The sequence below is a fragment of the Balaenoptera physalus genome (assembly GCF_965194825.1).
Source record: "Balaenoptera physalus genome assembly, chromosome: 1".
Taxonomy (NCBI): domain Eukaryota; kingdom Metazoa; phylum Chordata; class Mammalia; order Artiodactyla; family Balaenopteridae; genus Balaenoptera; species Balaenoptera physalus.
The window spans coordinates 17,405,629-17,433,075 of record NC_138882.1 but is presented as its reverse complement, the minus strand read 5'-3'; the positions used below and the strand labels follow the sequence as shown (position 1 = coordinate 17,433,075).

At 35.1% G+C, this 27,447-nt stretch overlaps 1 protein-coding gene across 3 annotated transcripts in view; it reads right to left on the bottom strand.

The window, feature by feature from the left end:
• The window catches only part of SPATA17 (spermatogenesis associated 17), a 193,913-nt gene that overhangs the window by 87,952 nt on the left and 78,514 nt on the right, over positions 1 to 27,447 (bottom strand). For all 3 annotated transcript variants that reach the window (XM_082427491.1, XM_082427492.1, XM_082427493.1), the window contains one exon: positions 22,969 to 23,092. In XM_082427491.1, coding sequence (XP_082283617.1) covers positions 22,969 to 23,092 — 124 coding nt within the window. The remainder of the gene's footprint in view (positions 1 to 22,968; positions 23,093 to 27,447) is intronic.

Sequence of the window (27,447 nt, the reverse complement as noted above, 5' to 3'; positions counted from 1 at the left end):
GCATGGAACATTCTCCAGGATAGATCACATCTTGGGTCACAAATCAAGCCTCAGTAAATTTAAGAAAATTGAAATCATATCAAGCATCTTTTCTGACCACAACACTATGAGATTAGAAATGAATTACAGGGATAAAAACGTAAAAAGCACAAACACATGGAGGCTAAACAATACGTTACTAAATAACCAAGAGATCACTGAAGAAATAAAAAAAAAAAAAAAAAAAAAGGAATCTCTGAAGCACGTGTCTAGGCATTAGCTTAGTTTTCTTTTTAAAGAAGAGCTGAGAACCCTGACTTATTACCCATCTCAATACCTGGCACAGAGTAGACAATCAATCCATGTTTATCTGAATAAGTGATATAAGACCAGAAGGCTGTAAAAGGAAGCAAAGCCTGTTTATTCAGAAGTAAGAAGAAAGACCAGTGGAAATAGAAGAATGACATAGACAGGGAGTATTTTATAGAAACAGAATCAAAAGACATGGATAATAGGTTAATCAAGATATAAGGCACACTACCAAATGTAAACTAGATAGCTAGTGGGAAGCAGCTGCATAGCACAGGGAGATCAGCTCGGTGCTTTGTGTCCACCTAGAGGGGTGGGATAGGAAGGGTGGGAGGGAGACGCAAGAGGGAGGGGATATGGGGATATATGTATATGTAGAGCTGATTCACTTTGTTATACAGCAGAAACTAACACACCATTGTAAAGCAATTGTACTCCAATAAAGATGTTTAAAAAAAAAAAAAAAGAAGAAGAAGAAGAATATAAGGGAGTGTGGAGTTACAGAAAATCTTGCCTTTAGAACCCCAGCAAGAGTTTGTAAGAAGAGCAGTTATGTGGGAATATTCATCTCTGTTTGGGGGATGTTAGGACTGAGCTTCCCACAAAGCATTCAGGTTGAAAGGTCCAGTGTGGCGTTGTCGGAGCAGTCTGGAACTTAGTAAAGAGGTCATAGCTAGCAACCGGAGGGTTTTCTGAATAAAAATGGCTGAAGGTGTGAAAATGGATGGAGTCACTGAAGGGAAGAATAGCGACTGAGGGACTTTTTTCCAAGAAGTCTTAGTGATGTGTATATAGGAAGTAAGGGGGAGAAGGGAAGCTCATGAAGTGAAGGGCAATGGAAAGAGCGAACAGCAGGGTGAGGAGGGGGCAGGACATCAGGGAGAAGGTGGTTTCATGGAGGAGGTCACCGGGGTCAGATGTCAGGGAGGGTGGAACAGCATGAGTACAGACACTGTACACCTGGAATGGTAATTAGAGGGTGACAGGTGACCTCTGCAGAAGCAGATTCTGTTCTTGTGGCAGAAATCATACGGTAATCCATTGAACGTGAGGAAGAAAAAAGAAGTGGAGGCTGGTTTGAGGCTTCCAAAATAAAGCAATATCATGATGACTCAAAAAATCTTGGAACTGAAAGAATATCTTGTTTTTTTTCCCCAGTCAGGATTTCCCTTTAACCATATTGCATTTTGAAAGAATTTCTGAGAAAGATTTCTTGTAAAAGATTTTCTGGGAAATCTTCCCCATTAAACAATTCCTTTCTCTCTTTATCTGTAAATGTCAGGTCAGTCTTTTACTGATCCCTGCAAGAACTGGATGCAAGTGGCTTGTTTTCCCACTTAGGTAATTTCTCTAGACCTTCTCCTTTCCCCAACCTGCAGCAAACCCCATCTACCCACCACCAGTGTGGCTTCCTTTACCTTCTCTTTTGTCTGCCACCTTAGCAGTCTCTCCAGCTTTGGCTTTGCTTTCTGTCTTTCCATTTGAGTCACAGCCTTGATAGTTTATAAATAATTATAAAATACTGAAATTAGTGTTGACTGGAGAGATAGCCATCCTGGGAGTAGACCATTCTGTGGGCGTAAGATGTCTGGTGTTTGAGCCGGATCATGAAAGAGGAGAAGGGATTTGTTTGGTGTGTAAAGTGAGGAAAGACATTCCCAGAAAACAACAAGACGATGTACAAAGGAACAGAAACTTGAATAACTTTGATATTTAAAAAAAACTATATATACCCTCATATGATAGAGTAAACAAGATACACAAGAATTATTGAAGAAAAGTGAGAAGAAATGACCAAAGAGTGGGAGGAAAAGCTGACTATAGTGTCACTAAGGCCAAAGAAGGTTACAAGATCACTGGTGTGGTGAGTAGTGTGCAAACCTCTGAGAGGTCACATGAATTTATAATTCGGAGATTCCTGGGTGACCCGATCAAGAGTTATTCTCAGTAGAGCAGTGGAAGTGGAAACTCCATTCACAGTGATCTGAAAACTGCCTATTGTGATTCCTCTGATATACAATTTCCCTACATTCTGAACTGGCTCATTATACACACAAATGAAGCCTGCATCCCCTAAAGAAAATAGAAGAAACATAGTGAAGGATGTTTTTATGACCACCATCACCCTAGAAACCTTCCATTATACACCTGTTTTCTACTCCCTCTGGAAACCTAGTGTTTTCCCTTGCTTGGTTCTTCTACAGATGATTTGATTTGAAAATGATTCCATAGTTTGGGTTTAAAAGATGACTTCCAAGACAATTAGTTGCTAAAAGAATAATACTTGGCGTTATAGAAACAGGCAAGTAAATGAAAATTTTCTTTTGTTAAAGAAAATGTACCAGTGGAATGGAGCATTTGTCACACTTTATTCCCAGTGTTCTATGGGGCTCTGCAAAAAACTGCTATCCCACGAGTCTTTGAAGAAGGATTTTTTTAAGCAAAAAGGAGAAAGTCATTTTAAATTTTGTCAAAGTATAGGACTGACTGCCTCGTGGGCATGGAATGCTATGTTGCCTTAATCTGGTTGGCTACAATCTTGTGTCCATAGCCTAAAGACCACCTCATTTTCAGATCACTGTGCTCTCATGTAGTTTTGTTCTGAAGACCTGTGACTTCTTGTATGGAAACTATTAATTACTACCTATTAGGTACAGATTATACCTGCCACTTTGTGACAATTGAACTGGGTGATTTTTTTACTTTTCTGTATGTTATCTCTAATAAAAATTTTATTTTAACTTTTTTAGGTTATCTTTTTTGCTTTCCTATTTTGCTCTGGTCTCCTCGATGGTAGGGAGCCTGGAAAATCCCATCCAATATGCTTTACAACCCTACTATCTTTTATTACTACTTAAACTGTAAGCCCCTCCAGTGGTAACATAATTTGGCCACAAAATAATTAGCAGAAAAGTAATTTTTTCAAAAGAAGTTGGCCAATTAATATTTTGATGAAAAAAACTGATCTGGTCTAAAACGAATAATAGTCTAGTCTCTACTTTTTTGGGTGTACTACTGGGTTGTTTTACAAGTTTGTATGTGATTTTTTTTTTCGAAATTTGAGGAAATAGTACTGCCCTTGTACATTTTAATCCATAATTCACTTCCAGTCTATAATATCACTGTGCTAACTGAAATAAAAACATAAGCACAGCAACTTAAATTTCCCCATAATAGGAGATAGCTGGATCAAGCAACTATTTGTCTATTTGTTTTTTGGTCAAATTGATTATGCCCAAATAAATTTCTGCTAAATTAATCATAGCTCTCCTTTACATTTTCTGGTATACTCATCCTCAAAACCCTGTTACTCTTCCCAACACTCCTGATTCCCTTGCCTATAATTCTTTCTGCCTTGCCCTGTGGATCCTGTCTCCGGTCTATGCTAACCCACTTTCCTATGCCCTCAAGCTTTTCAATAAATACATTCTCTACCTTTTTTATTACAATTGAAGCTGCCTTCTCCTCGACAGCACCACTTCCTTTGCTGCCTTACTGAGCAAAACATTTCAGTATTTCCCTGTATCACAGTGACCAGGGAGAGATTTGCATCATCTCATTTCTCCAATGTCACTTTCAAACCACTGTCAAATCTACCTTCTTGCAGTCTGAATATCTCTTTTTTGTCCCTCCTTATGTCCCAGACTTGCTGGTCATTCCCCCCATATTCATGATAGCCTTTGGCACGTGGTTCAGGCTTCCCTTTGATTATGTGTTCTGGCAAAATTTTAGGTGATTTCATACACAGATGGGCAACCATCCCAATAGTTTATCTTCACAGTTCTTTGACTCCTTCACCTTCATTGACCTTCACCCTTACACAGTGTTAGCCATACCCTACAAAAACCTGTCATCCAGACCTGCTCTGTGTTAATAATTCAGTAAGCTTAGACACCAATATCTCACCCTCTTAACTTTCTAGTCTACTAGTTCTCACATTCTTATTTTTACTGACCATAAGATTGACTCCCTAAAGATCTCAAGTCCAGGGATCCCTCAAGTTTTTCCTAATCTATTGTCTCCTTTTTGCCCTCACTTTTTCTCCTACTAATATGAGCCACATGGTTGATTATTTTAATGACTCAAGTCCCTAACATCCACCATCCTGTTGTATCTACCTGGCCATGCCCCAAACCAGAATCCATTCAACTGCACAATATAACTTAGTGGTTAATTACTTAAATCTGAATTCCCAACTCTACCTCTTATTTCCTCTGTGATCTTAGCCTATATTACTTAACCTCACAGCAACATGGGTGTGTCCTCTGAAATAACAGAACTATCTCATCAGGTCACGTATAAGTTTAAATACATTAATACAGCTAAAGCACTCTGAACAGTGCCTAATACAAAGAAAGCACTCAATAAATGCTAATTTTTTTAAAGAGGTAGTATCGTGTACTCATTGTGACTATGAGTTCTGGTCTAGACCATCACATACTGACCTTGGGTCCTTACTGAATCTCTCTGGGCAGCATCAATGAATTGAGGATAATTGTCTGCCTTATAGGGTGGTATATGAGAATTAAGAGAGGTAATTCATGTAAGGGAATCAGAAGAACACTTGGCTCACAGTAAGCCTCCAATGAATGTTAGCTCTTGTTACCATTATTCTGCATGCTTACAAGCTCAGGCTACTGCTAACTGCTGGAATAAATCATATAACCAGGCAGGCTGGAGATACTACATATTTGTGGACTTCAAATCTACCTAATCCCTCCGAGCCCCTAAACAGCCCTCTGCCTATGCTTCTTCTCAGGTTTATTTTAGAAGATCAATCAGGATACTGAAGTCCTCAAACAGTAATTACTTCAACCTCCAACCATGGCTACACAAGTATCCATATACAATCCTACACTTGTTTTATTCCTTCCTGACTTATGAGGCAAAATTCTCCTTCCGTCTCTTTCAGCCTACAACTTTATGCTCGTCATCACATCCTCTCCCACCTTTTCCAGGTCCACGCTTATTTAGTTATTTCATCTCTCCTGTCTTTTCAAGCTTTCTGCTGCAAGTTGCTCTTCTGTGAACAGGTACGAGTTTCTACTTTTATGAAAACCTTCCTGTAACCCTGCTTCCTCATCAAGCCTATAAATCTAATCAGTGGGAGTACATATTTCCTATTCCTCATGTTTCCATTGGCCTCTCTCTACCCTTCACTGTATCAAGGAACAAGGAGTGAGTTCTCAGTTTGGCGCATCAGGAAAGGAGCTGGTCCAGCCTAGTTTAGACCCTTCCTCCCATTTCTTGAAAGTCAGCCTGTCTATGGGAAAGCAAATATCCTTTACTTCCACTTGCTTTAAGATTCACAAGGATGGACTCAGTTTTCCTGCTTTGCTTATGATGGGGAAGAAGATTTAATTATAAAATTAAGTAGAAGCAAGTTTATTATTGCTTCAGATGCAAACTTCCAATGCAGCTCTCATTGCTAATAAAACTAATACTGTTGATCTCCATATATCTTTCTCTCAACTTGTTCTGAACTCGGGCAGGGAAAAGTGGGTTTAGGTATTGGGCTCTCTATCACCTCTCCCTTCCCAACCAAGTTTCCACCCTGACTATTCCGTAACGGTGCTTTGGCAAACATCGTGCCTCACTTTTGCCATTAACTATATTGACATCTCAGATAGTGCTGAACATATCAATAAATAAAGCTTCAGTCTTATCATTTGGGACATAACAAGCCCACTTCTTTCATTGACATGAGCATTCATTAATAGAAAGAAACATTACTAGTTAGATCAAGCGTGAGATGTCAAAGACATTTGTGTTCTTATAGCTATCTCTTGATCTCAAATAATATGATCACAAAACAATGTGTAACTCCGTGTTGAACAGGATTCTGTTGTTTCAAAATTTCAGCTGATGCCTCAAAGGTGAAAATACTTAATAGATGACAAGTACCCAGCCTTACTCCTCTCTTTTCCTAACAAGGCGAACACATTGCCTAAAAGCTGCCCAGAAGTGCCCATGAAGGCTTGCTTGCCTTCCTGTGAGAGGGTCCTGCATATTAGACTTATGCCTTCTACCTCCTGATGTTTAAAGGAACTGATTAGCTAATTCACACAGGGATTAAAGGCTAATGATGCTGAATATGTTGTCTACTAGATGCCGTCAAATAAATAGAACTTTAAAGATATGATTTCAGCCATCATCCAGGAAAATATTCTTGAGATAGGACCTTTCTCAGCCCCCTTCAAACCATACCATAAAGAGAAAGCATGGTTTAGAAGACAGCCAGATCTGAGTTTGAATTTCAGCTGCACCCTATCTACCTGTATAACCTGGTTTGATTTGGGACATAAGGAGCCTTTAAAATTGTTAGCTTCCCCTACGCCTTTTCATTGTATATAAGATTTGCCCTTTTCATTGTATATAAGATTTGCCCTTTTAAAAACATCAAATATAGTATAGCAATATAGAGATCAGTTACTAAAAATTATTATAGCTTTAAAAATTGTTTTTTAATAGTTTTTTTTTTAATGCAAAGAAGAACTAGTGAATAATTGAGATTGGAATAAAAGCTTCCTTTCTTATTTTGAATCTAAAATTATTACAAATCAGAATTAGGATGTGTGTATATACCATTCATTTATTAGTCAATTGACATTACTTATGACCCTACTTTGGTATTAGGGATATTAAAACGACATGATTGCTTTCTTTTATGAATTCATCTACATTAGGCCAAAGTAGATGTAACCATAATACCAATGGTAAATGTTATATTAAAACATAGAGGGAGAAAAAAAGGAACAAGTCTGCCTTGGAAGGTCAGGGAAAGCTCACCAATAATTTTAGCATTCTGATAATTGTTGACAGAGAAGTTGATTTTGGTATGGCTACATAGTTAAGAATACAGGTAAGATAAATTGAATCATTTTAATGATGTGAGTTCAAAAGTAATACAGATGATCATAAGTTAACTTATGTACATAAAGCATAAATATGAATAATTAATAGGAGTACAACAAAATTATATTATCCTAATGATTAAAGTTTATTCAATGAGATATTAGAACTGAAATTATATGTATATGTATATATACATAGTTTAATTTAAAAGTAAATGGAAAATAAAGCCAAATAAATTTAAGAAAAAAAAATTGAAATTCAACTCATTAAGGAGACTAACAAACTAAGCATCTTGAAAACATAATTTTTCTCTAAACCAAGGAAGATTATATCCTTTTGGTAAATCTTTCCTTTCAGTACAATAATAGCTGTTAAGACATGCAGCTTATTTATTTTAGGTCCAAGAGATATTCACAGATTAAGATTTAAACATAAATTCTTTCCCTTTCCTCTCTTCTCCACACCTTCCTTCCATTTTCTCATCCTTTATTTTACTGTCTGTTGTGACACTGTGTGGATAACATAACTCAATTTTGACTGAAATACTCCCAACTGTCAAAAGATACAGTAGATAGAAATGGCAATTGACAAGACTATTAGTTACACAGAAAACTTGCCACTTCATACTAAAATACTTAAAATCATGCTTGTCACACCAAAATGAAACTAATTTTGTATATATTTTAAAATTAACAATTGTAATTCCTCTTTGGTTGTTTTTTTTTGTTACTATAATAAATACATAAAATATTGAGGAAAATTTCGATGTCGTTTAAAATATTTATCTAATTTATATTGCATAAAATCTTAAGGTCATAGACGATTTCTTGTGTTGGGACTACACCTTAAATTAAACTCAAAAGTTAGGAAATACTCATGCTTTCAATAGTGGTCTTAATGACCAAATCAGCTACATTAGACAATGATTCAGTATCTTAACCACTGACTTAGTTAAGATTTCATTTTAAGGAAATATTTGAAAGTATAATTGCTCTCCCTATGTCCCTAGTTTTAATACTAAGTGTGTTTGATTATAGGACGCAAGGGTTGGGAAAAGAGATATAGAGGAAGATTAAAGGAGGAAAGAGAAGGGAAGAAAGGAGATGAATTATACCAAAGCCTGAGATTTAAAAATTTGGCCACCAGTTACTCAGTTGAAAGATTTCTGAAGTTTTCCAATCCAGAAGAGTGAATTAAATATCAAGGATGTAGAGAGAGCAGGGCTTATCTATATAAAGTTATTCTTCTCAACAGAAGAGCTAGGATGAACCATGAGCTGACAAACTCCACCTTTTCATTGTGCATCAGTTATAATAGCATCTAACTTAGAATTGGTCTCAATCTAAAGTATTTCTGAAATGTCCTGAAAATAGAAAAGTAATCATAATAATAGGAATAAATCTTTAAATCTACAAAGTATTACAGACCCAATTATTTCATCAGATCTAGTTAGAGCAATGGTATAACATCCTTGTATTTCTAGGCTTTGGATTTCATTATATTATTAATAAAATTAGTGATATCAAAAGGAACCCCTCAAAACTCTGTCTTCTCTCATCAATGAAGAAATTGATAGGATTGATTGCAATTAACTTACCAGCAACATTAACTTATACAAAACCAATAGAAATAAGTATGTAGTAGTTAGCTGTCAATTATTTTTGTGTAAAATGTTTATATACAATGCAATTTAAAATATTTAAATGGAGGAACATTTTACATTGAGGTAGGAAATGGGAACTACTTTTGTTATACATTTTATTCTAATTCTTTTCTGACTTGAGTTTTTTCTATTAAAACTGTATTGAATACCATTTTTAAGTAAAAAACATACATATATATGTCTATGTTGTATATATAGTTATCTATAATACATATCTATATATGCATATAAAATTACTGGAAGAAGAACATATACCAAATTTTTAACAGTGGTTATCTTTTGGATGATCCAATATGAACAAATATTTTCTTCTGTGTTTATCTCTGTATTACCAGTTTTTGGTACTAAATATATTTTATGTTTGTAATTAGAGAATAGTCCCAATAAACATTACTTAAATGTTATTTTTAAAAAACTGATATTGGACGGGGCTTCCCTGGTGGCGCAGTGGTTGAGAATCTGCCTGCCAATGCAGGGGACACGGGTTCAAGCCCTGGTCTGGGAAGATCCCACATGCCGTGGAGCAACTGGGCCCATGAGCCACAACTACTAAGCCTGAGCGTCTGGAGCCTGTGCTCCGCAACAAGAGAGGCCGTGATAGTGAGAGGCCCGTGCACCGCGATGAAGAGGGGCCCCCGCTTGCCTCAACTAGAGAAAGCCTGCACACAGAAACGAAGACCCAACACAGCCAAATAAATAAATAAATAAATAAATAAATAAATAAATAAATTTATTTAAAAAAACACAAGACGTATTGGAAATTTTATACAAGGTTGCATTTGTGTGTTTATATACATACATATACATATAAACACATACATGTACATATGTGTGTGTATATATATAGGTTATTTTTTAATACCTAATGAGAACAAACTCTACTCCATACCCTAACACATTACAAATTTACCCAATCTACTGTATGGAAGTAAACTGACCCTGAGTTTATAAAATAAACTGTAAAAGAAATAGGAGAGAGAGAACTAAAGAAAACCAAGTGCTTCAATTTTAAAGATAGGACTAAAATAATAAGGTTTATTTAAATGTCTGAATGCTGGATTTGGTATCTGATAAGCAGTTGATTATTTAGAGCACATTAAAATAAAAGTTAAAACTTATCTGAGCAAATTTAACCAGAGCAGCAGGGTTTGCACATAGTATAAAAATGTAGTGCAATCAGAGGTGAAATAACAGTGAAATTGATGAACCGTAACCTTTGGGCCCCTCATTTTGGTAGGCCCTTTCCAAGACACAGGGAGGGACCCTGGCAATGTGCTCACGTGGTTATGTTTTTTTGTAAAATTTGCAAAAGTAAGATATCATTTAATTCCACTGTTTCTCTATACTATTCCTTATCCTCTGTCACACCTGGGTTGGGTGGTGTGAGAGTGGCTGTGGACATGTTGCAGATCAAGCTAGGAAGAAGCGAAGGTGGTTATATATTTAATTTAGTTGGATATATTTATGTATAGATTTATGTATACATTTATGGATTTTTTCTGGTACTTCCAAGTATACTTAAAATTTGTTAGCAATCCCAATTTAGGAATAACTTCCAGGAATATCCCTGCACCCACTGTGCAGACTCACCCGGAGTTACAAATAAAGGTGCAGATCTAGAGCCTGCATTGCAATACAAACATCCTAAGGGGTGTGGCTCTGGAAGTATGTGGGTAGTGGAAGAGAAACAGAGTTTGAGAGAGGGTGCAAACTGCCAGAATCTGGACTATGGAATATCATTCCAAACTTCACATGTGTAAATTATAAATGGAGAATTTGATTCTCATCATTTCCATTACAAAATGGAAGCTCTCCCCTTTCAAAAATGAACTCAATAATGCAGCATAAGCAAATAGAAATACACCATTTAACTTCTTATAGTAATGAGAAATTTAGATCAACATTCCTAGAGACAAGAGTGAATAAAATTTCCCTTCTCACTCTAGAAAATGTAACAAAATTATTGTCAAATAAAGAAGCGATCAGAGAGTATGAAGCCAAAATATGGAGTACATATATTATAGAGCAGTCGGGCAGTCAATAAAACTACTGTTGTATTTTTCTATTTTGACTTCTGGTATTTTCAGACATTAACATTTGAAATGTGTTTGAAATGATTTTTTTTTTATACAGCAGGTTCTTATTAGTTATCTATTTTATACATATTAGTGTATATATGTCAATCCCAATCTCCCAACTCATCTCACCACCACCATTTTCCCCCCTTGGTGTCCATAGGTTTGTTCTCTACATCTGTGTCTCAATTTCTGCCCTGCAAACTGGTTCATCTGTACCATTTTTCTAGGTTCCACCTATATGTATTAATATACGATATTTGTTTTTTTCTTTCTGACTTACTTCACTCTGTATGACAGTCTCTAGATCCATCCACGTCTCTACAAATGACTCAATTTCGTTCCCTTTTATGGCTGAGTAATATTCCATGGTATATATGTACCACATCTTCTTTATCCATTCAGCTGTCGATGGGCATTTAGGTTGCTTCCATGACCTGGCTATTGTAAATAGTGCTGCAATGAACATTGGGGTGCATGTGTCTTTTTGAATTATGGTTTTCTCTGGGTATATGCCCAGTAGTGGGATTGCTGGGTCATATGGTAATTCTGTTTTTAGTTGTTTAAGGAACCTCCATACTGTTCTCCATAGTGGCTGTATCAATTTACATTCCCACCAACAGTGCAAGAGGCTTCCCTTTTCTCCACACCTTCTCCAGCATTTGTTGTTTGTAGATTTTCTGATGATGCCCATTCTAACTGGTGTGAGATGATACCTCATTGTAGTTTTGATTTGTATTTCTCAAATAATTAGTGATGTTGAGCAGCTTTTCACATGCTTCTTGGTCATCTGTATGTCTTCTTTGGAGAAATGTCTATTTAGGTCTTCTGCCCAATTTTGGATTGGGTTGTTTGTTTTTCTAATATTGAGCTGCATGAGCTGTTTATATATTTTGGAGATTAATCCCTTGTCCGTTGATTCGTTTGCAAATATTTTCTCCCATTCTGAGGGTTGTCTTTTCGTCTTGTTTGTAGTTTCCTTTGCTTTGCAAAAGCTTTGAAGTTTCATTAGGTCCATTTGTTTATTTTTGTTTTTATTTCCATTTATCTAGGAGGTGGGTCAAAAAGGATCTTGCTGTGATTTATGTCAAAGAGTGTTCTTCCTATGTTTTCCTCTAAGAGTTTTATAGTGTCCGGTCTTACACTTAGGTCTCTAATCCATTTTGAGTTTATTTTTGTGTGTGGTATTAGGGAGTATTCTAATTTCATTCTTTTACATGTAGCTGCCCAGTTTTCCCAGCACCACTTATTGAAGAGACTGTCTTTTCCCCATTGTATATCCTTGCCTCCTTTGTCATAGATGAGTGGACCATAGGTGCATGGGTTTATCTCTGGTCATTCTATCCAGTTCCATTGATCTATATTTCTGTTTTTGTGCCAGTAACATATTGTCTTGATTACTGTAGCTTTGTAGTATAGTCTGAAGTCAGGGAGTCTGATTCCTCCAGCTCTGTTTTTTTCCCTCAAGACTGCTTGGGCTATTGGGGGTCTTTTGTGTCTCCATACAAATTTTAAGATTTTTTGTTCTAGTTCTGTAAAAACTGCCACTGGTAATTTGATAGGGATTGCATTAAATCTGTAGATTCCTTTGGGTAGTATAGCCATTTTCACAATATTGATTCTTCCAATCCAAGAACATGGTATATCTCTCCATCTGTTTGTGTCATCTTTGATTTCTTTCATCAGTGTCTTATAGTTTTCTGAGTACAGGCCTTTTACCTCCTTAGGTAGGTTTACTCCTAGGTATTTTATTCTTTTTTTGCAGTAGTAAATGGGATTGTTTCCTTAATTTCTGTTTCTGATCTTTCGTTGTTAGTGTATAGGAATGCAAGAGATTTCTGTGCATTAATTTTGTATCCTGCAACTTTACCAAATTCATTGATTAGCTCTAGTAGTTTTCTGGTGGCATCTTTAGGATTCTCTATGTATAGTACCATGTCATCTGCAAACAGTGACAGTTTTACTTCTCTTCCAATTTGTATTCCTTTTATTTCTTTTTCTTCTCTGATTGCTGTGGCTAGGGCTTCCAAAATTATGTTGAATAACAGTGGTGAGAGTGGACATCCTTGTCTCGTTCCTGATGTTAGAGGAAATGCTTTCAGTTTTTCACCATTGAGAATGATGTTTGCTGTGGGTTTGTTGTATATGGTCTTTATTGTGTTGAGGTAGGTTCCCTCTATGCCTACTTTCTGGAGAGTTTTTATCATAAATGGGTGTTGAATTTTGTTAAAAGCTTTTTCTGCATCTATTGAGATGATCATATGGTTTTTATTCTTCAATTTGTTAATATGGTGTATCACACTGATTGATTTGCGTATATTGAAGAATCCTTGCATCCTTGGGATAAATCCCACTTGATCATGGTGTATGATCCTTTTAATGTGTTGTTGGATTCTGTTTGCTAGTACTTTGTTGAGGATTTTTGCATCTATATTCATCAGTGATATTGTTCTGTAATTTTCTTTTTTTGTAGTATCTTTGTCTGGTTTTGGCATCAGGGTGATGGTGGCCTCATAGAATGAGTTTGGGAGTGTTCCTTCCTCTGCAAATTTTTGGAAGAGTTTGAGAAGGATGGGTGTTAGCTCTTCTCTAAATGTTTGATAGAATTCACCTGTGAAGCCATCTGGTCCTGGACTTTTGTTTGTTGGAAGATTTTTAATCACAGTTTCAATTTCAGTGCTTGTGATTGGTCTGTTCATATTTTCTATTTCTTCCTGATTCAGTCTTGGAAGGTTATACCTTTCTAAGAATTTGTCCATTTCTTCCAGGTTGTCCATTTTATTTTATTGGCATAGAATTGTTTGTAGTAGTCTCTTAGGATGCTTTGTATTTCTGCGGTGTTTGTTGTAACTTCTCCTTTTTCATTTCTAATTTTATTCATTTGAGTCCTCTCCCTCTTTTTCTTGATGAGTCTGGCTAAAGGTTTATCAATTTCTTTATCTTCTCAAAGAACCAGGTTTTAGTTTTATTGATCTTTGCTATTTTCTTTGTTTCTATTTCATTTATTTCTGCTCTGATCTTTATGATTTCTTTCCTTCTACTAACTTTGGGTTTTGTTAGTTCTTCTTCCTCTAATTCCTTTAGGTGTAAGGTTAGATTGTTTACTTGAGATTTTTCTTGTCTCTTGAGGTAGGCTTGTATTGGTATAAACTTCCCTCTTAGAACTGCTTTTGCTGCATCCCATAGGTTTTGGATCATTGTGTTTTCATTGTCATTTGTCTCTAGGTATGTTTTGATTTCCTCTTTGATTTCTTCAGTGATCTGTTGGTTATTTAGTAACGTATTGTTTAGCCTCCATGTGTTTGTGTTTTTCCCTGTAATTGATTTCTAATCTCATAGCATTGCAGTTGGAAAAGATGCTTGATATGATTTCAATTTTCTTAAATTTACCAAGGCTTGATTTGTGACCCAGGATGTGATCTATCCTGGAGAATATTCTGTGTGCACTTGAAAAGAAAGTGCAATCTGCTATTTTTGGGTGGAGTGTACTATAAATATCTATTAAATCTTTCCATAGTGTCCTATAAATATCTATTAAATCTGTCTGGTCTATTGTGTCATTTAAAGCTTGTGTTTCCTTATTAATTTTCTGTCTGGATGATCTGTCCACTGGTGTAAGTGAGGTGGTATGGTCCCCCACTCTTACTGTGTTACTGTCGATTTCCTCTTTTATTTCTGTTATCAGTTGCCTTATGTATTGAGGTGTTCCTATGTTGGGTGCATATATATTTATAACTGTTGTATCGTCTTCTTGGATTGATCCTTTGATCATTATGTAGTGTCCTTCCTTGTCTCTTGTAACATTCTTTATTTTAAAGTTTATTTTATCTGAAATGAGTGCTGCTACTCCAGCTTACTTTTGATTTTCATTTGCATGGAATATCTTTTTCCATCTCCTCACTTTCAGTCTACATGTGTCCCTAGGTCTGAAGTGGGTCTCTTGTAGACAGCATATATATGGGTCTTGTTGTTGTATCCATTCAGCGAGCCTGTGTCTTTTGGTTGGAGCATTTAATCTATTCACATTTAAGGTAATTGTCGATATGTATGTTCCTATGACCATTTTCTTAATTGTTTTGGGTTTGTTTTTATAGGTCCTTTTCTTCTCTTGTGTTTCCCACTTAGAGAAGTTCCTTTAGCATTTGTTGTAGAGCTGGTTTGGTGGTGCTGAATTCTCTTAGCTTTTGCTTGCCTGTAAAGCTTTTGATTTCTCCATCCAATCTGAATGAGATCCTTGCCGGGTAGAGTAATCTTGGTTGTAGGTTATTCCCTTTCATCACTTTAAATATGTCATACCACTCCCTTCTGGCTTGTAGAGTCTCTGCTGAGAAATCAGCTGTTAACCTTATGGGAGTTCCCTTGTATGTTGTCATTTTTCCCTTGTTGCTTTCAGTAATTTTTCTTTGCCTTTAATTTTTGTCAGTTTGATGACTATGTGTCTTGGCATGTTTCTCCTTGGGTTTATCCTGCCTGAGACTCTCTGTGCTTCCTGGACTTGGGTGGCCATTTCCTTTCCCATGTTAGGGAAGTTTTCAACTATAATCTCTGCAAATATTTTCTCAGGTACTTTCTCTCTCTGTTCTCCTTCTGGGACCCCTATAATGTGAATGTTTTTGCGTTTAATGTTGTCCCAGAGGTCTCTTAGGCTGTCTTCATTTCTTTTCATTCTTTTTTCTTTATTCTGTTCGTGGCAGTGAATTCCACCATTCTTTCTTCCAGGTCACTTATCCATTCTTCTGCCTCAGTTATTCTGCTATTGATTCCTTCTAGTGTATTTTTCATTTCAGTTATTGTGTTGTTCTTCTCTGTTTGTTTGCTCTTTAATTGTTCTAGGTGTTTGTTCTTTAATTCTTCTACGTCTTTGTTAAACATTTCTTGCATCTTCTCAATCTTTGCCTCCATTCTTTTTCCGAGGTCCTGGATCATCTTCACTATCATTATTCAGAATTCTTTTTCTGGAAGGTTGCCTATCTCCACTTCATTTAGTTGTTTTTCTGGGGTTTTATCTTGTTCCTTCATCTGGTACATAATCCTCTGCCTTTTCATTTTGTCTATCTTTCTGTGAATGTGGTTTTCCTTCCACAGCCTGCAGAATTGTAGTTCTTCTTGCTTCTGCTGTCTGCCCTCTCTGAAATGATTTTTGCTCATTATAAAAAATATTCCTTTTGTTGTATTTGTAACTTTGTATACTATCTTCTTAAAGGTGGATCCCAAAATTGTATAAGCTTCAAGCCCCACAACACATGAATCGGCCCCAGGTCACATGTATAGGAGAAATTTACAGTGTGCTAGCTAAAGAAAAAAAAATTTAAATAACTTTTAAAATTTAGTATATTGAAAAGAAAAATATAAATAAGAAAAGTAGCTAGGCACTTTTCTACTTAAGTGGTCTCTCTTTTAATTAATTTTGATTTTATTTTTGCCTCTGTCTGCATTTTTGCCTCTATTTCTTTGATGCATGATTGTTAAATGATGGCAATGAGAGAAGTGTGAAAAAGGGATTCATTTTGGGGACACAACAAGATATTTTCTTTAACCACTTCAACTGACTCTTCAAAGAATACTTATAATGGATAATTTTATCCCTTTCATATATTACAGGATAATAAAAACTATAATGTTAAAGAGGAAAGAAATAAAATGTAAAAGTTAATAGCTAATTCATTCTCCATGGTAGTTCACTCCTTGGCCTTTTCTGAACAGAGACTGCCAATAGTAACAAATTATGTGATGATTATGTGATATGGACAGTTCACTTGGGACCCAAACCAAACTTCAGGACCTGCCTCTTAAACTACAGATCCAAAGATCATAGGTCAGAACTTTATTCACTACATAATCTTCTTGAAAGAATAAGTCTTCCAAGTGTCCAGAGGAAAAATGAGTACCAAACAATAGCATTTTAGTCACCAGAAGGATAACTGCTACTTTAGAATACTGTGGGGATAAATAGAATAAAAGTGCTTTGTGCTATTCACAGGAAGGCACCATAGAAATCTATATTATCTTCTGGCTTGTTTCACTCGTTTATATGCAGGCCCTAGTTTTTCTCCATCTTTGTACATGAGCTCACTTAGAATCAGTTTCTTATAATACTACACCATTTCAGAGAAAGCATGAAAAGAGAGTTCAATGAATTGCAGGTAACTCAAGGAGCAGTACATAAATCAAAATGCTGGTGCTTTCAAGAAGGATAACTGGATGGTGATAAACCTAGAGAGAGAGAGAGAGAGATCATCCTAGAAACTATGAAGGAACAAAATTAATGTTTTGAAGTGAAAGAAGTGGTTTTATAATGATCAAGAGGTCTAAAATGAACCCAAGAGAGTCCTTATAGGGGTATGTTTTAATATCACACTTGAGTTTCCCAACCATTGCTGTGGTACACCATTGCCTAAGGACAATGCCTTATGAGAAGACTCCCCAAAGATACTTTCCAAATACACCATATATACAAAGACACATCACACACACACACACACACACAGAGGCAGGTGCACCCTGAAAGGCTGCAGTTCTCCTGTTACTGCAGCACCTCAAATTAAAAGTGAGCAATCACATATTAAGTACTTAATATATGTAAGGCATAGGATCTTCCCACTTATGATACTGGAAAGATAGAGTTGAAAGCAATAAATGATTTAGAGGACTTACTATACTTCTTAATTTTTGCGTTTTTTCATCTTATAAGATTTATCTTGTAAAGGTGTTGTCCATACCAACAGACTACCACTTAATTTTTGGTATGTCAAATTTACTTTTTAAAATGAAGGGATTTTCCTTCTGTATACAAATGGGATTTCATATAATTTTCAAAACAAAGTAGCTGAAACCATTTGTTTCTCTAAAAAATAAAGTAATTAAAAATAAAGTTTTGTCAATATTAATCAGTGTATGGAGCCTTTTTAAAGAATCATAAATAACTGAAAGTTGTTATCTCAGAGTTGATAAGAAAATTTTAACTACCCACTAAAGGAAAAACATTAAAAATCTATTATATAAAGATGACATGAAAAATATTTCCACAAAATATGTATTTTAATTAACTATATGATTTTTCATTTTAGTTTTAATTTGAATATGTACAAATTATTAAATTCCATAACTAAAATAAAATGTACATAGTTTTAATATACTGAGTTATAAGTATATCTTATAGTTATTTATCCTTTTTATTGACATATTAAAATTTTAAAAAACAGGGTAACATTTTTACTAATCAGGAAACTTAATGTGTGTAATTTTATATAATAACCTATATTTCTAAATATTAATTTTTCTGAATAGATCTTGAGTTTTACATTTGTATCTGCAACTTTGCTGATCTCCAGGAGGATACTTAAAAATTCTGGCAACATTTCAGAGGCAGTATCTTTTAATGAATCCAACAATAGGCCTTTGCATGTATCTACCAGTAGGTGGAGCAGACAACATAATTTACTACCCAAGAACAAGGACGAGGGAATGAAAGTCTGTTTATCTGGAATAAAACAAATCTGCAAATAAGATTTTCTTCAAAGGAAATATGTCCTATATGTGTTAGATTTAGTTTGACTGGTTACTGAATCAAAATAAATAACTATTAAATAATCAATGCTTGCAGAAAGATAAATTAAATTTACGAATGAAAGCAGAGTTTGCGTTTTACTTATTCAAATCAACTAAAATTAGCTTTGTTTTCACAAAACTTTTACAGGGACAGAGATTTTTTGATGTGTTCATTTAATAAGGGCGCTAAGCCAATCCTGTTTTACAGGTGATGGGGTGCATAACAAATAGTATTTTCTGGGAAATATAATTGACTAATCCTATTATGTCTGTAGCAACAAATTAACCTTATTACTACTAGTAAATGGTGATTGATTATTCATGCAAATAAGTTCCCATGTTCAGCTTTCTGATTGAAATAAACATATACAAAAGGTGCTTTAATATGACTTGAACTTTTTAATTAATAAAACCCTGAGGGGTCTATTAATTCACTTATTGCAATATTAGTTATTTACTTGTGTAATTCCTATTAATGCTAATACATTTGCTTGCATAAAAATGAGATAATTATTATCACTAAAAATTAGTAATAGATTTTAAGATGTACATTAGATTTATACTAAAAAAAGGCTTAAAACTGACTTTAAAACTATGCTGTCAGTATGAGTATGCCAGTATATCAGCATAATCATCCTAAAATTAATGCATTAAAAAACACATGACTTCATTTATTATCTGTATATGAATTCACATATTCACAATTTTAGCTTACAAAATTCTTCACCTTTTCTTATGCATTTATTTGTCTGAATTAATGTTTTATTTCAACTCATCTAAATTAAGCTATATTAGAACTATGAAAATTTAATATGAAAATTAGTATTCTAGAAACTACATTAACATCATTCCTAAATTATTGAGATCACCAATAAAATAGTGTTTTTCTCCTGTCTAACAATGCTGTTAGAATCATTCCGTTTAAGCAGCTCAAGAAAACTTTTCTCATCCTCATATACTTCTTATAAAAATTACTTAGGTTTGAAAATTGTTTCAGTAAATTTTCAAACATCTGCACAAATTGAGAGTTAAAACTTACACAAGTCTTTCAATATAAATAAATTCATATTTTGCATTTATTTTGTACTTAAATGTGTATTTAATATAATTTGAAAACAAAACTCTAAGAACAAGCAATGCAATTAATCTATAAACATATGACTTAAGAATATTTTTAAAACTGCAGCTTCATTTCTTCTCAATAGCCAAGTCATTCTGAAAATATCATTAACAATACTCGAAATGAAATATGTATCTTTCATTCTCTGACTCTTGCTTAGGTTTGGAAAAGTATTTAAAGATTTTTATTAAAATAAAATAGTAAATGGAATCAGCAAAATCATAAATATAGATAGTTAATTTCAGTGAGACTGTCTATATAAGCTGTAACAGAAAGTTGGCAATTTCCTTCCAGCCCCCCAAAAAATTGTCTGGCATTAGACTGAAATTAGATGGAATGCTCCTTGTGGTTAAGGAGCATAATATACATTTGTATAACCTGATTCTAGTCCTAGCACAGTAGCAGAAAGATTGTAGGTACTCAAAAATATGTTATTTGGAGTAATTAACTGATGAATTTTAAAGTTAAGATTTATATTCACTCTATTTAGTAAATATCAGTGTTGCATATTTTTGTGTAGGTGAAGTTGATTTGTAATTGTACCTATAATATCAGTTTTAAAATTTGACTTTTTAATTTCATGATGAAAAGCACTAATTTAAAGCTAAGTAAAGCAAATCTGGTGGATATAAGGACCAAAACATTTAAAATTTCCAGTACCATCCTGTTAGTACAAGCAATCCCCTGACCAAAGTAAACAGATGAGACCAGGATGATGCCACTATTCTATTTTATCATGAAAGAAAGAAAGGAAGGAAGGAAGGAAGGAAGGAAGGACGGAAGGAAGGGAGGGAGGGCGGGAGGGAGGGAGGGAGAAAAGAAAGAATGGAAAAAGAAAGCCTCTCTCAGGAACAAAAGTGTGTCCATAGTTTCAAAGGGCTGTCCCTTTTATCTCTAGTTAATTGTGATCAAATATTAAAGACCACTGTGACAAAATACACCAACTTGCAAGATTCAAATGAAAACCCCTGACATTTTAATAATATTCCTCTTCAAGGGAGGTGATTTAAAAACATCATTTCCCCTGTATTGCCCTCAGGTCTGTGAAGCCAGGTGTGAAATGTAGGGTAGGCAACACCATTATGAAGATTTCTAACTAATTTCCTTTAATAACTAAAGAAAAGCAAAGAAAGGAAATGAGAAAATGAATGCTTCCGACAGCTAAGACAAATTGACGAACATGAAAGCGTAGAATCTTAGTTTATCCTTGACAGGTTAAATTCTAATAATATGATTGTTATCATCTACTGAATGTTCTCTAAGGGCCTGGCAATATTTTAAATACATTACACTTAGTCCTCACAAGTTTCTCTCAAGGTGCAGAGTGAAACAGAGGCTCAGACAATTCTAGGTAATCTCCTAATACCTTCCCCTAAGTGAGAGAGCTTGCATGCCAACTTAGCTCTGACTGATGTAAATGTCCACACTCTTTCTACTGCACCATAGCGCCTCAGAAAAGAAACATTTTATTGGATGCCAGGAAGTTCTGGGGACAAGTGATCACTAAACTAAAATTTATATACACTGATATTACTAGCAGCCAACATGGGATAAACAGGAGAAAAATGAGATACTGCATTGACAGCTTGTATTGTTAATACAAACATACCTAAAACATAATGCTAATATTGCTTGAAAATTCGTTAAGGTCCATGAGCCAAGTCACATGGTCAGGTTTGTGAAATAATTTATTAAACCAGGCACTTAAATGAAAAACTGAAATGAAATCAAAATACTTTAAAAAATAATGTATATAAAATATCTATCATACTCTCTGACACATGCTAAGCACTCCGTGGATAGGTGCTACTATATTATTTTTATTAGTAAAACATCCAAGTTTTTATGGTCTTTCTAAATTATTCCACTATACACCCAATAACTAACCCTGGATAAAACAGAATTAACAGAGGTTTCAGGTAAATCTGATTTCACCATTTTTAAGATTGCTTTCTCTATCACACTACCAATCATAAGTATAAACCACACAATTAGAACTCAGATTAAGTTTCAAAGTATAAAGAGAGTTCAAAGTTATCATAGAAAAAACTGTCCCCAAGAATTATTACTAGGTTTAAAGAATTACAGGATATATTTATAGCCCCCCTTAGTTTCATCAAAATTGAAATTACCAGTAACTAAAGTTTGAAAAAAATGTGTTGCTAAAAAGAATCCTTCATCTGTAATTCTATATCTTTAAAATGTAGCCCACTAATCAAACGACTAAAACATTTACATTGTTATGGATTTTATAATAAAAAGTGAAAATACTTTTACCTTTTATTTTTAAAACTCTCTTTAAATTATTACCTAAGCATATTTAGAGTTGAAAGACCTCAGTTTGAATACCAGAGCTATTACTAGTAGTTTTGTGCCTATGACCAGTCACATAATTATCTGAGCTTCAGTTTCCTTGCCTGTTAAATAAAGACAATTCAGCTACCCAAATCCAAGTAAATATTACGATAGTCATCATTATTGTCATTTCAACTACCAAATAGAAGCTAGAGGTACAGGAGGCCTGTTTTCCAAACTTACATGGCCAGCCCAGTACTTAATATGGTTTCAACTTTGTATGCCTCTAAGGAAGACGTTTAGCCCCAGCTCTCACCCTCTCCCACTGGGACTTCACTTGCCCCTCCCTGTCGGAAGACATCTGCATATGCGACTCAGCTAGAACTCTAAGACTGGACTTGAAGTCTAGGAGAAAGAATAAAAACCAAGAAATTTCTAGTTTCCAGCCTCAAGCTCAAGTAACAAAACACATCTCATCCCCCAAATTCATGCTTTTTTTAACCCGTATTTCTTTGTGAGCTGAATATTCGACACGCAATATTTTTTTTTTCTTAGCAACCATGACGAGATCTGAAGCAGTAAAATCTTCCCACGTAACAGAAAAGAAATTTCTAAGTATTCCAAATCCCACATTTATATTTCTATACGAAGATGCAACTGCTCAAGCAGTATGTTTAAAAGCTATACCTGAAAACTTGCCTCGGAATTTATTAGATTAATAGAATAGAAAGGATGCAAGAATGGTTTTAATCTCAACATTCGCTCAGTTAACAGAGAAAACGTGAAAGTGACCTCAGCTTAATAACTTCTTAGTTCTTGATCAATTCACAACACAACAATAAGCCACTCAGGCTGGATTTGGAAAGGAAGGTTATGCCCTTCGTGGCGGATGGCAGTGTTGGCTTGGACCTTTCTGCCAGCCTCGCCCGGCTGCCTCTATGAAGCTGCTGTCAGACCAGCCGGGGTGCCTGCGTGCACCTACACAGCAGCACGGAATTGAACTCGAAGTAGTGTCTTTGTGATATCTTTTCAACAAGTCATGTCCCATTCAGCCTGCTAGTTTATCTCTGTCAGGCTGGGTGCCCAAGTGGCTTCCGCGAGCTGTCAGGGACAGGCAGACCAACCTGCTTTGTGCTGAGGAGGTAATGCATCTTTCGGGCTTGGTAATCTCTTTTCTTCTCCTCCCTTTCCAGGTCGGCCTTCTTCTCTTCCCTTTCTTTCATCTCTGCAAACTCCTCCATAGCCTCCCTGCAGGGAATCAGTTTGCGGTTATTCATGATACGAAAAATCTGCTAACCTTTTAATTCTTTCACTGATGAGAATCAAGGAAGTTTTTGAGGGGTAACCATTGTCCACATCCATCAAAATCAGTGGTGGAATCGAACTTACCGGCACATTCTAGGGGAATCTTTGCAATCTTTAAAAAGCATTTAAGTGATTTTTCAGTGGTGAAATTTTGAAAATCAAGTATCTACCTATTATAATCAGTTCAATAGCTGAGGAACTGTATCAAATGCAAAGTAAGTTAATTACTATGCTATCATTTTCTTTGGCTATCTTGGACTTAGTTAAATATCCTAAGAAAACATCTGGGCTATTGATTTCCTTTAAATTTGGTATTTACCAAGTTCTCATTGTTTATTTTATACACTAACAGGCTAATTTAAAAAGTGTGATGGGTTTTTACACATATACTTAATTCATTCTAAGTTTACTTCAGTTAAACAGTTTAAATAATATCAACAAGATTACATATATTATCCTGTACTTGAAAGGCTGACATTTTGTTCAATTATATCAATAATTAGAATAAAAGGCAAATTGGGTACATAAGTTCACAACTTTCTAAGTGTAATAAATTCCATTAAAACAATGAAATTTTCATTTATGTATATGTATTTTAAAAATTTAAACAAAAAATCACCTCTTAAAATATACTCTGACAAATACCTGCTAAATAGAACATTATCAAATTATGGAAGAATAAATCCTTTATTTTCATAGAACAAGTTTAACCACTCATATTAAAATAATGTTTTGAAATTGTACTTTATGCTTTTAAAAAACAGATATGTAACTTAGTGTCTAGTTCTATAAGTAAAATTTTAAGTAAAGCATCTGGGCACATACCTCAAAGATAGCAGGGGACAGTAAAGGGGAGAATTCCAAAAATTAAAAAAAAAAAAAAGATTCTCATTTCTACTTCAATGACTGGAAATATTTTTGTCACAATTTTCTGTTAAAGGCTACTAATACAATACTTCATACAAGGTTACTTATGAAACACACTGACGTTTAAAAATCACCATGCTCTGCTATTGCAGCAGAGCTATTTTTTCCAACATAAGATTAAATTGCAAAATAAATGAATTACTTGGAGTGGCATGGCCCTCATTTTGCCACCCTTCTCTTGAAAATTGCTTATTAATATGAAAAAAGGAGTCAGAAAATAGCCTGTTTTACTTTATGCATAGTATTTTGGGGGCTTCTGCACCCACGGAGCTGGGCTGGCTGCATGTTTAGATTGTGCTGGCAGGCTGGTACAATGACCTTTCTGACCTGCATCTCAAGGCTATTATTAATCGCTAAGTAACCTGGTAAAGCCAAACAAATTTGTTTCCATTGAAAGGATCTCTATCTGTGTCTGAGAATTTGTTCTGTACCAAACAAACCTCATTAACTGTGTCCATTTTTGACAAAGAACCAGGAGTTAGAGGGATTGGTGACCTTTCTTTGTCCTTAGGTACAAATTTCAAGGCAGTTACATATGAATAAATGAGAATTTTTACCAGGAAAAGTAACAATCATATGTTACATAAAAAAGTGAATATGTCATTAATTTTCACCTTTACTTTTGATATTGTGTAAAAAATAAATATCTCTTCTATAATTCCTCTTATAAATCTTTAAGATAATTTAAAATAACCAATGAACTGCCACTATAAGGATAATTACTCAGATATGCATGTATCCGATTTTATGTTACTCCGAAGATAAGGACAGTAATTTTCCGAGTAATCACAAAAATTAAAAAACACATCTACAAAGAAGTTTGTCTTCTATAAATAATTTAATGAATATGAAGAGATCTTACATAAGAAAGAAAAAAGTCCCAATAAAATTGAACACATACATGAACAGGCAAGGTACAAAGAAGTAAATAGGACTTGGATACAAAATGAGGGTGGAAATTACTTGAAGTAGTAAAAACCGTCCATCTTCAGGATATGGAAATATAAAATTAAAACAATGTGTACTTGGGGAGCTTGACAAGGAGAGTTAAAACTGAGAGAGATGTAAAAGAATGTCAGTTTCCAGTATATAAAGAAAACACAGAGTAAATCTAGAAGGAACTGGGAAGCCCTACAAATAAATCCAAGAAATTTGACAAAACCCTAGAAAAACTAATCTGGGGTAATCTCAAACCACAAAAATAATTAATTTAGTCAATTCATACAATTATTGAAAAAAAATCAATCTAAAGTTCCTAGCTGATTTATTGCCCTACTTGAGAGTGTACAGTTGTATTGAATACCACAATTATATTTATGTTAAATATTCTTTGTTAAATAACCAAGTAGGAAGAGCTGAATAAATTATTTATCCTTGATATACAGGTTTTTGTTATAGCAATCTAGATGAAGATATGGCTCAGTGTAAAGGATGCAGTAAAAAATTATGATCCCATTAAAGATTAAAAGCTGGAAACCATTGTAACTAGGGTTCCCTGCAAAAATATAAAAGTTACCTATTTTTTAATCCAGCTATTTTTAAAATGCTTTATAAACAATTAAAGATTTCTCCAAATAGTTTCAGGTTGTTATGAATATTTTTTTTAAATTTCAGGTGTATTGACTTATTTCTATCTTCAAAAAAAATCCTGTGATATATATGGCATAGGTATAACTAATTACCCTATTTTACAAAAATGAAAACACATAAAGAGATGAAATGACCCATTCTGAATAACAAATCAGTTAATGGCAGAAATGGAATTAGAATCCCTAGATTTGCAGATTCTCTAACCACAGACCTGCCTATAGTCATCCTGATACAAGAAATACTACGCAGAAGCTACTTTTATTGAAGGAACCGTGCATATTTTCTTTTATCTTATGATCCTATTTCCTATTATATAGTTAGAGAAACCTGGATAAGTCCCCAGACTTTCTGTACCAGTTTTTATATATACAAAACATTTTGTGATATTAGTTTTAAAATAAAGGCAAAAATTACTGAAACTATGTAAAGCTTTACATATTTGAATATATTTTGCTAATGATATCTATAATGATAATAAAATATTTACATATTCTAATCGTGATAACAATAATAAAAATAATAATAGCCACTTGGAGGCAATATAGGAGAGCAGTTAAACAACATAGACTCTGAAATTACACCTGGTTATAAAATCTCTGCTGGGCTACTTACTAGCTGTTTAATCTTTGAGCCTCAATATCCTCATGTGTAAAATGCAAATACATTAACAGTATTTGTATCTTCTTCATCAAGCTATTTTGAGGATCGAACAGATTAATCTATGTAAAGTGCTCAGAGTAGTGGCTGGCACATAGTAAGGTGCTGCATTAGAGGATGTTTCCTGTGAGCTGCGTACTAGGTTACTTGCTTTATCTACATAACTGAATAGGAATCTTTTATGCTTTCTTAAATCCCGTCAATGATCTTCTCCTTTCTCTCTCCACACTAGTGTGCACTTTACGGATGAGATTTCCCACAAGGCAGAGCAAGGAATCTGGCTTCCTAAGAGTCAGGAAGCATGGGGTAAACCTTGACCAGTGGGAAACAGAAGACAGAAGAGATTCATGCAAATGAATTATCCTTTTTTGCTGTCTTTCACATACTGCTTTGAGAGGTCTCCTTGCAGATTGGGAGAAAACCTATGTGGCTAACAGAAGAATGCACACCTGCTCCACTAGGTTGAGTCACTCTGGAACGTGATGTGAAGCAGTGGTCCAGGGCTGCAGGAGGTCGTCCTATCACATCCTCCCTATAGGACCAAAGCACCCAATACAGCTGCCCTGACTGTTGGTGGCTGACAGCTCAAGCTACATCCCACTGGAGAAAATCAGCTGCCCCACCCCAGGTTTTGTCACCCTCTCCCCCAGTCTGCATCCAATGACTGGTGACTGAAGGAATGCACAGGCCCAGAGTCTCTGTGTCAATCTAGCACTACTCTCAAGGCTCATCCAAGTCCCAGAGCTTCCTGAGATTGGCTGAGACTTCCGATGCAGCTCATCTCCTCCCTCTGCTTTCCTCTTCCACTCCCTTAGAGACGTTATTCCCCAAATGCTCCCCAATAACACTTACGAACCAAATCACTGTCTCAGAGTCTGTTTCCATCTCTGACACTTCGCTCCCCTTTCTCCCTCACCCTCGTTGTCCTGAGCTAGAACCACCCAAATAAAGGATTGGCAGTTTAATCCGTCACTTACATTTTGTTTCCAAGAGCTTCCTGGCTAAGACATCTACAATACCTCATTTAATCCTTTCACAGTCTTGTGAGGCAGATATTACCCACACCCATTTCACAGAGGTGAGATCTCTGCCCAAACTCTCAAACTAGAAAGTGGCAGAGTTAG